This window comes from Scardinius erythrophthalmus (genome assembly GCF_964197995.2).
Source record: "Scardinius erythrophthalmus genome assembly, chromosome: 15".
Lineage (NCBI taxonomy): Eukaryota > Metazoa > Chordata > Actinopteri > Cypriniformes > Leuciscidae > Scardinius > Scardinius erythrophthalmus.
In genome coordinates, this window is record NC_138235.1 from 33207399 (window position 1) to 33218173 (window position 10775).

The 10775-nt window shown below is 39.8% G+C and overlaps 1 protein-coding gene across 1 annotated transcript; it reads left to right on the plus strand.

Moving 5' to 3' along the window:
• The first annotated feature begins 4172 nt into the window (after positions 1-4172).
• On the plus strand, positions 4173-6222 carry fam43b (family with sequence similarity 43 member B). The gene has a single exon (XM_081387743.1). The coding sequence runs from the start codon at positions 4249-4251 to the stop codon at positions 5191-5193; it is 945 nt and encodes a 314-aa protein (XP_081243869.1). The 5' UTR covers positions 4173-4248; the 3' UTR covers positions 5194-6222.
• The last annotated feature ends 4553 nt before the right edge of the window (positions 6223-10775 follow it).

The window sequence follows — 10775 nt, forward strand, 5'->3', positions numbered from 1 at the left end:
AGTTACATAAGCATGTTAAATTACAGCCCTCTTGTAAATCACAGCCAAAGTCTTAATTTCATCAAGATCTCCTCTTTCCTCATTAGTAAAAGTCACAGAGTTAATTAATTCCCTCACACCCTCTTTCATATGCAGATGAGATGCTATTCTGCCACACAGAAGGCTTTAATAATGCATTCACTTGGATAGGGGAGCTGGTGTCCCATTTTCTGTTACTGGACAGAATGTGTGATCCGGGACAGCTTGCACGAATGCTCTTCCTTTCCTAGAGTCTGAACAGAAAACATTTTGGGAATAGGCTAAATTGTGACTGATATTGAATTTAATCAAAACATTGCCTGAAGTCGATCCTTCTGCAGATGTTTCCCAATTTCATTCATCAGCTGGGTGCTTGCACACACACAGTGCCCATGGCAGATACATCAGTGTGAACTGTGCACATCAATCCTCTTTAACTCGCAGGCTCCAGCCCTGTCCTCTCAGAGTTAATCTTCAAGTTGTCATGGGCATATTCTCTAAATTACAGGCCTGCTTTATATCGTCCCCATTAGGTCGAGGCGGTACGAACGTCACTGCAAGATTCATTCCACTGTCTCTTTCAGTCAAAAATCATAAAGGCAGCCGCACGCAACCCTTTGCTTACATGGTTACATCACTGTCCACTCTAGGAAACCAAACACTTTTGCCATTTATACTCCTCACAAAAAGAGCTGTCTCTCGTAATGGACTGAAACAAGTGTCCTACCCTTCAGGACAGCTCCCTTGAAAGGATAAAAATAGATATAAGTTGGTTGCTGCTTGTGCCGTTGGGTTTCACTGTTGTCATATGGAGCTGTGCGATTCCAGGGTCAGGCTTTGGGAGAAAAACGTGGGGAGAGGAAACTTTGCCATTTATGACAAGGGCATGTGAGGACTCGGGCATTAATGGGATTTAATTAATTGTTTACCAAGTTCCATTTATAACTCAAGGTTAATGTTATCCTAGAATGTGTCTCAATTAATTTTTACAGTGTCTTCTGTACAAATGTTTGCAGAGACTGCCTCTGCATTATTTAAATTGAATTTTTACACTGTGGTTTATTATAAATATTATCTGATAAAACATTCCCCTAAACAGCACACACATTTGCAATCCCAGAGGATCAATTCTTATTTATGAGTTTAATAACATTAATTGAACTAGTATAACACTCAACCTGTTTTCATACCCACTTGTCCATATATGTGAATGTCCGCACGTAAATCTTAAGTCTTCTGAAATATACTACAGAAAAATATGTTTGCCATTGCTAGACATAGTCTCTCAAAACAACACCTAAAAGTTTCTGCACCTGTACAAAGCACATGGATATGTAATGAGTCTAGCACTGAGGCAGTTTGATTGGTTGTCTGTTGCTTAACTCTGTGTTACATTCCTGCACCTTGTAGTTGGTGAATCTCATTTAACTGGTCAAGAACATGGCCAGATTGTATTTCACTTAATTTCAGGACCATTACGTTTTTAAAATTGTTACATTGTCCCCCCAAATTCTAACTTCCATAATGCAAAAAATGTATATTACCTGGAATGCAATATATATTTAAGTATTTAAGCATTAGTATTTGTTGTACTGCTCCCAAATTAATGGTCATTGAGTTGTTAAATTTTTTGACAGAAATGGCAATCTAATATGACCTGAGTATGTTCTTTATATACTTTTCATGAGATTTGCACTGTAAGGTGGACAAGGGCTTTACTTTACAAAGGCTTAACTTTGGGTTAAAAGCAATGCTAACACTCTTTTTAAAATTTCAAGTGTGAAACATTGCTTAGGGTAGTTCTCTCAAAAATGAAAATTGTCATCATTTACCATCATGTCGTTGCAAAACTGTATGCACACAAAGCACAAAAGAAGATATTTTGATTTTGAAGAACTCTGGGAACCAAATAACATTGGAGCCAACATTTATTTTTATGTAATGTGTGAACAAAACAAAACTATGAGTCATTTCTCAAAAAATTCTTTAAGATTCCACAGGAGAAAAAGAGAGTTGTGCAGATTTTGAACAACATGATGGTAAGAAAATGTAACCTAGGGTTAAAATTGCCTTGACCCAGGATTAAACATTGTGTGATGAAGCATGAATGGTTCAATACTTAAAAATAGTCAGCAACTAAGCAGTTAACTGCTTCAGCATGCTCTTTATATGTTCCACCCTTTGTTCTGTGAATGACTAACACAAAAATCAACACAAAAATTCCCCTGCGTGTTATAACAGCTCTGTAATGACTGATTGGGAATAGGAACCAATCCATCAAACGGAGAAGTAATCTCAGAGTGACAGGAGCAGTTCCACTCCTCTGCGCAGTCTATCGGATTGATGGAAATGCTTCTCGATGTAATGCATAACTGCTGACCTGCCCCGGCAGAACGGCTCGTCCAATACACTCCAGCCCAATCAGATCCTGAGACTAAGACACTGTAGGGAACATTGAAAAGGCTCATCAGCTGCAAACCGTCTAACAAATAATTGCATAAAAGTTACACTGTAATCTGGTTTCAGTAGTTTCACTTTGTAAAGCATATTCATCACGGTTTTGTTATATGATTAGTTCACCCAAAAAATACAGTTGTGTCAATATTTAATTAGTCATTTCATTCAAAATCTGTATGTTTTTTTTCTTCTTATGTAGAGCACAAAGGGAGAAATTAATAAATACTAGTTGCTCTTTTCCATGCAATTATAAATTAATTTAGAAAGAATTCAAAAGCTCTATAAAGTGGCCCATACAATTTGTGTGCCATATTTCATGTCTTCTGAAGCCAAATGATATTAGCTTTGTGTGAAAAACTGTGGGAAATTTGCTTTTCACTGAGTACCTTTCCCTCCACTGAGCTCTAGTTAACCACTGTGACCAGGTCATTGAGTAAGAGAGGACTCGAGAACCTGATCTGTCTTGATTTGGGATCGAATCATTCAGAGTTTTGTAATGTGGATCAATTCAGAAGACTCAAAAAAAGGAATTGGACATATTTTTTTTTCATCAACTCTCATCAGAATGCCAAACGAGAACAATAGCACATCTTAAATTTTCATATTGCATCTAAGAACTGGTTCACAATGTTATATCGACTACTTATATAACACTTTTAAGGTTGCTTTCACATCCTTTTGAAACTCCAGTCCCAGTTCATTGTGAATGCATGAAAAAAAAGAAGATCGATGAAATTCCTTTTTTTTTTGTTCTCCATGGAAGAAAGTCATATAGGTTTGGGAAAACATTAGGGTGAGTAAATAACTATTGTCATTTTTGGATGAACTAGTCATTTAAGAAAATAGTAAAAGCTATTATCAAAAGCCTTAATCTTTAATAAAAGAGGGAATTGTCCTATTCTTGTCCAAAAAACCTGGTATTGTATATAACGAATATTGTTGGCTCCTGGATGAATTGCTTGGATGAATTGCTTTTGTTCCCCTTTTGTAAGTTGCTTTGGACAAAATGTCTTGTAAATGCAAAAATGTACAATTATATCTAAAATCAACTTGAATAGTGATGAAAAATTTGAAGTCTAGAGCAGAATAGTGACGCATAGCTTTTATTCTCCTGCTTGAATTGTAGTGAAATTATAAGTGATTCATCCTTTCAGGCAAAATTGTGAACATGTTCAAATGTCAAGAAGCGTATGTTTCTCTCAGTCATTTCAGGTTCTGCAGCCTACGCAATTGCTCCACTGGACATTTAATAACCATGTTAACGTGTTCTAGCACGTGTTCTTCTTTTGCAGTCGTTAATACAGTCATTTCCTGTAGTTTTCTGAGAAGACGAATGAATTAAATTAGGGCTGGGCTCTGGGGGGGGGGGGGTATATACTGATGGTGGAAATGACTCCCAGCAGGTCAAAGTATTCCTGTAGGACACTCTGACATAAGGATGAACCCTCTTCTTCTGCCTCAGGGTCAGTGGTCAGAGTCTGCACTGAAACCGTCGGGTGAGAAGACGGTGAGGGCTTTGAAGGAGTTAAACGAGGACCGTCGAGGCTTCAAGCCCAGCGCTGATCAGCACTCAGTGATGCAGGAGGAGGAGGAGGAAGAGGAAGGAGGAGCGAATAGAGCAGCTGAGCCTTTCTGCTTTCAGTCTCTCGTCAGCGAGTGCCAGAGCAGTTTCCTTTGCTGTGCTTCTCTGAGAAACACACACACACCAGAACGCTCTTCATTGCTGGTTTGGGGAGAGTGCTAAATCCTTTTCTCTCTCTCTCTGTCTGGATCATGCTGCCCTGGAAAAGGAGTAAGTTTGTGCTTGTGGAGAATGAGTCCAAAAGCAAGCCAAAAAGTCTTGGAGCCGGGCTCACCTACCATTCCCTGCTGTCGACTTTGCTCCACTCCTGTCCGGACCTCGTTCCTGACTGCCCGTTCCAATGGCTGGGGAGCGTCTTCCACAGTAAACGCCAGAAAGTGGAGCTCAATAAAGAGGAACCCACCTACAAGGTGCGTTACCTGGGCAGCGCGGTCACCATCATGGCTAAAGGTGACGACTGCACGCAGGAGGCGGTGGCCAAGATTTGGACTCGCAGCAACTACGGCGAACAGAGCGCCAAGATGAAGCTCACCGTCGGGCCGCACGGCATCCGCTTGGGGGCGGATAGAGGTGGCAAAAAGAAGCCCGTCCACCTCTATTCCCTCAACCGCATCACATACTGCGCAGCTGACCCCTTTCGACCCAAGATTTTCGCTTGGATTTACAGGCATCAGGTGAAGAATAAAGCAGTGGTGCTACGCTGCCACGCCGTCCTGTTGCCGAAGGCGGAAAAGGCCAGAGCGATAGCGCTCAGCCTGTACCAAAACTCAACGTCCGCATTCACGGAGTTCAAGCGGCTTAAGCGCCAATCTGACTTCCGTCATTGCCAGCAGCAGCTGTTGGGCGAAGACATTGTGCCTCTTATGCCTATTAGGAGACTCCTAAACGGCCAATGCCACTACCAGCCACCTACAGAAAAGCCTGGGAGTGCCACACGGCTCTCCTCGATTACTGAGGAAGAGGAGGAGGAGGAGGAGGGCCGACAGGCCGATGCGCAATCCAACAACACCACGACAAACACCGGCACATCCAGTCCCCTTCCGGAGAAAGATCTGGGGAAGATCGTAAATAGACTAGACGAGGTTTCGATTACCAGCTGGGATGAAGCACAGATGACTATCAGCACTCTGGTGTGAGGTCACTTGGATACAGTTTAGCGTCTTCACCACTGAGCCTCTGTCCTGTCGCCTTTCCTGCCAACCCAGTCTTGTCTGGTACGTCCATCGATGCACCGTGAAAAACAGCCCTCCGAAACTTGGGGTAAGGACCGTTGGCACACACGATGCTGCTTGCAGAAGAAGCGTTCCAAGAGATGCATGGAGAGGGAGAGCCAGTACAAGCACAATACAAGGAGGACCACAGGTACACCAATCATTTGGAGTTGGTTGAGAGCTTACACCGAAAAGCCTTTATCTACCCCCGACATCGTGCAAAGCTTAAACTGCACCCGAAGACAATAAAGTATTCATCTCATACTACTCACACCACCTTTGTTTGTTTTTTTGAGTACATGCCAAGTGCTTTAGACTGTCGGACTATAAGAAGGAACATTAAAATGTGACTTTTTGAACGGCCAGTCTGTCTTTTGATGTTCATAACTGTCCCCCGGTGACCTCTCTCAACGGGCTCAGCTTCAATGGGATGCGGTTAAAGCTGGTTTATTGGCACTGGGAGCAGCTCTAATGAATTAAACCATAACTTAGGAATCGAGTCATTGACTTGACATGTTTACTGCTACCATTCGTCACAGCTCTGCTAATCAGTAATGAATAACAAGTGGAGGCATCACCTGTGAGGTTTAAGATGGGCCTTTTAAAATGTTTTAAAAAGGTATCAGTTTTACACTGTGATTTGTCCGGGACCAATGGCAGCCATGCATCTTGTGTTTATACAAACGAGCACTTGTAATTTATGCTGAATTTGTGTTGGTGTAATGTGTTAGTCATAAAAACTCATTTTTATGCTGTTCACATGAAGGTCGCAGCTTCCATCTGTCAACGCTGGCATGTGTTTTGTAATTTCAATGCATCCTTTTAATCTTCTGGAAACTGGGGGAAAACCGTAAAACATTTTTCTACTACTTCCCATCTTTTTCTGCACAATGGAACACTGTCGGTGTGAAAAATTGCCAGAAGTTGCATAATAAAATGTTTGCTTATATTAATTATGAATTCTTAGAGCCCCAGCTTTCCATTTATTTCATCTCGGGATGATCGGATTGAGTTTATTTGAAGGATTTGAAAATGCAAACTGCTGATTTTCAGGCTGTATTTCAAAATATCATTTCTTGCTTAAATAAATATTTAATTCATAGAAAAGGAAAAAAAAATGTCCATTGACATCTTGTGAGTGGGCTGTGAAAGGAACTGATTTCATCTGTTGCTGAGGGGCATTTAGCTTTTCCATCAAAGTGAGGCAATTAATCAGCCGATTGAATTGTTGAGAATGTGAGCATAAAACACCTGGGCTGGCAGCGCAGAGCTTTCAGCTTGACATGAAATCAGCCAGAAGAGGCGTCAACAGCCTCTCAGTGCATAGTTGATTAAATCGGACAAAAGGACAAGCACATAAATAAGCAAAACTAAGATCTGCATCCAATTCACCATAACAAGATATGCTTTCTGAAGTGCATTTGAAAACGGTTTCGTTAGTGGTGCTTGCTATAGGGCAAATATTGCTATTGCTCAGGTTTAGGCAACAAGGGTTGTGTGGATGATTTATTCCTCAAATCGTGCCACTTGAGGAGAGTTGAATTCTTAGCTTTCTAAGTGATTATACCTGCAATTCCCGATAAAGTCCCATCGAGTTAGATTGAAGGAGGAACCCAAGCCATATCTAGAGACTCGAGGGTCTTGACTCTAGCCAGTAAGAAACCACCTAGCAATCAACTAGAACACCTTCAAAACTGCATAGCAACACTTTGGCAATGGGTGATCACAAATCACCCATTGTGGCACCACCTTTTCTACATTAAGGGCTAGATTTACTAACAGCTTGTGCCAGCACAAACCCTCTTTTGGAGTTAAAAAAACTACTGTCAGGATTTACTAAAGACACGCAGTGAAAATTAGCGCTGAAAAGGCTTGGAAGGGGTTATTTTTGCAGCTGACCTTATTGCATTTGTAGGAGTTTCCCTTTCAGACGCAAATTCATGGGAGTATTTTAATTAATCATACAAGGTGATTTACTAAGGTTTGCGCTAGTCAATTTACTGGCTCTTGGTAGATTGCGTTGGTCATTATGGAAATGATCTGACTGCATCTGTGTTCTTTAATTTGCATGTCATCAGTAGATTACGAGCAGAACTTTCCACTCCTTTTTTAGTACATCTGGCCCTAATTGTACAAATCTGGTTTCTTTTGTTGTTTAATTATTTCGTTTACAGCACCAGATACAATTTTTTGATCATTTTAAAATAAAAAAAAATAATGGTTTGTCCTTGAGATAGTGTGGGATGCTTTAGGTGACTTGTTGAATTAACTTAATAGGACTGAGAGGATAGCCGTAAAAAAAAAAAAATCAGCTTACAAAAGGTAATATTGTTATTTTGTGAAATATTGTTAATTTCTGTGAATTTCACATATTTCTGTCTGTTCTGACAAATATGTGGATTTTTGTTAACGGGGCATCAACGAGGCATAGAGAAAGAGGGAGACATATTTGTCAAATAACAAATACAGTCAGAAAGTGATGTCCAGATGGCAGCAGAAATGTGCATTATGAGAGGAACACACATTTTACATTATTGTATTAAGCAAGCATTATTTTTGTTTATATACTGTAAACTACATCTGGATTGAACTCCAAATGCAAACCACTTTGAATTTGCCTTCTGTCTAAAAGATTATATTTACCCAAAAAGAAATTCTGTCTTTTCCCCCCTGATGTTGTGAAATACATTTAATGCTGTATGGTGTAATTTTGTCTTTGGAACACAAAAGGAGTTCATATATATATGACTTAAACCCCTGGTTTCACAGACAAGACTTAAAGGTGCAGTGTGTGATTTTTAGCGGCATCTAGTGGTGAGGCTACGAATTGCAACCATCAAAAGTTACGTTGGCCGACAGTAGATGTCGTCGTCTGAGACAGCAGAGAGTAGCCAGTTAAGCAATGAGGTTTCTTTACAAAGATAAATTAAGAAATGATGTTTACTTTATTAATCAGTAAATCGATATGTTATTGCGAATATTATTGTTACCTGTTCCTCATTGTGTCAGTGTTTTATTTGCTGATTTTAGCTAGCTTCTTTGCATGAAGAATAACATTCTGACGAAACGTGTTTGTCCGTTTAGGGCCACTGTTGAAACATGTCGGCGCCAAATGGCACCTTTCAACGTAAGGGGACCCGCGGTGAATGCAGATAAAAATGGCTCATTCTAAGGTAATATAGACATAACGGTTCATTAAGTAAGGTCTTTATACACCACTGAAAACAGTGTGTTATAGTAGTCACAGTATATAATATAATATATTATATTGCATTTCTGTCTACAGATCCTCCTAAATATTACACAATGCACCTTTAAGCCTAGTCCCAGACTAAAATGCATGTTCGAGCTGTTTTAACTGAAAGCAACTTGCACTGACATAACTTAAAATATATCAGACTTAAAAAATGTTTTATCTCAAGATGCACACCAGTAATGTTTTTCTCTAAGGCACGTTTATTAAAAATACTTAAATGTCCTAATTGAACTAAGGCCTAATCTCTGTTTGTGAAACCAGGCCTAAATTAAGTGCACATCTCACAGACTGATCAAATGGTTTTGGAGCTTGACAAATGTGGTCACTATTAACTGTTGTTGCATAAAAATATGGTGTTGGATAAAAAAAAAAAAAAACAGCTGTATAAAGTTTCTACAAAATGTCTCTTTTGTGTAACACAGAAACAAAACAAAAGACTGGTAACACTTTACTTAGCGCTTATGTATAATGCGATATAAAGACTTTTTGCAAACTTTTGAACATTAGTATTTATGTGTAAATGACAGATTGACATCCTAATCTGGACATTTATTGGCTGTGATGGACACCATTTTGTACCTGGGATGGGATTCTGAAAGTGTAATCTCACCTCTAACTCTCTAACTGTTAGAAAATGTGAGTGTGAGTTTGAGTGTGTGAGTGACAGAATAATGGGAGTGAAGAGTGCTACTTCTCTCCTGTAAGCCTCAATGAAAGTGTTAATAGCATCCTTTGGAGGCACAGAGGGGAACAAGGTGTGCTGGGCCGGGACATACAGGATCAATGAGCCACCTTTCAGGCATACACACAGAGAGAGAGAGAGAGAGAGAGAGAGAGAGAGAGAGAGAGAGATAAAAAGGATGACAGTCCTGTTTTAGGTGTGTGTGTGTGTGTGTGTGTGTGTGTGTGTGTGTGTGTGTGTGTGTGTGTGTGTGTGTGTGTGTGTGTGTGTGTGTGTGTGTGTGTGTGTGTGTTTAAAAACGAGAGATAAAGAGAGAGACTTGCATTTGTATTCCTCAGCAACACCGTTCTCTTCTCTCGAACAGTAGCGCTGTATTCTGCGTTATTACTTCCAAACACACACTGTGCCGGATCAAAGTCCCTGAAGGCTCAATCATAAATAGTTAATTCCTTGAGAAATATTTGCACACATAGAGAGCAAAACTGTTTGCTCTATTCAAACTTAGTTGAGCAAAGCTTTGATAGTGTTTAACCTATAAATAAAGATGGTTTTATTTAAATCTCTAAAACAAATAAAAGGCAGAATAAGACAAACCTGATTGATTTCCTGAACAGATCTGGCAAAAGAGTGCAGAACTGAAGGGGGTTTAGTAGAAACTGGTTTGTATGCATTTTTTGGTTGCACTTTATTTTACAATACATGCACTTACATGTACTTATAGTGTTCTTAAGAATACTGGTTAATATAAGGTAACCACACGGGTTTAGGTTAGGTATAGATTCAGGGTTAGTACCTAGTTATTACCCAGTTATTGTAATAAGTACACAGTATTTACAAGGGGAACATGACTCTAAAATAAAGTGCTACCCATTATTTTAACAACATCATTGAATTATATGTGGCGGTTTATTAATCGCATATCAATATTTACTAAGAAAAGCTTCCAAGTAATTCACACTCTAATGACAATTTGTCGTTTGTCGACAAGATATCGGGCCCTATTTTAACGATCTGAAACGCAAGTGTCAAAGCGCAAAGCGCAAGTAACTTTGTGGGCGGGTCTTGGGCGCTGTTGCTATTTTCCCGGCGGGATAAATGACTCTTGCGCCAGGCGCAAATCTAAAATGGGTTGGTCTGAAGTAGCTTCATTATTCATAGGTGTGGTTTGGGCGTAACGTGAAATAAACCAATCAGAGCGTCATCTCACATTCCCTTTAAGAGCAGACGCGCTTTTTCTAAAGCGGATTGCTATTGTAACGGCGGATTTGCCAGGCGCGCGCCAGGAGCGGTTCACAGCCAAGGAGAGCAACTCTCTCGTCAGGGACGTTGGGGATGGAGAAACCCACCCTATCTATCTATCTATCTATCTATCTATCTATCTATCTATCTATCTATCTATCTATCTATCTATCTATCTATCTATCTATCTATCTATCTATCTATCTATCTATCTATCTATCTATCTATCTATCTATCTATCTATCTATCTATCTATCTATCTATCTATCTATCTATCTATCTATCTATCTATCTATCGTAATAATGTATGATTTGCAAAAATGAAAACTG

Bases quoted from the DNA above. Each gene is read 5' to 3' on its own strand.
- fam43b (XM_081387743.1), top strand. From the start codon at position 4,249: ATGCTGCCCTGGAAAAGGAGTAAGTTTGTGCTTGTGGAGAATGAGTCC.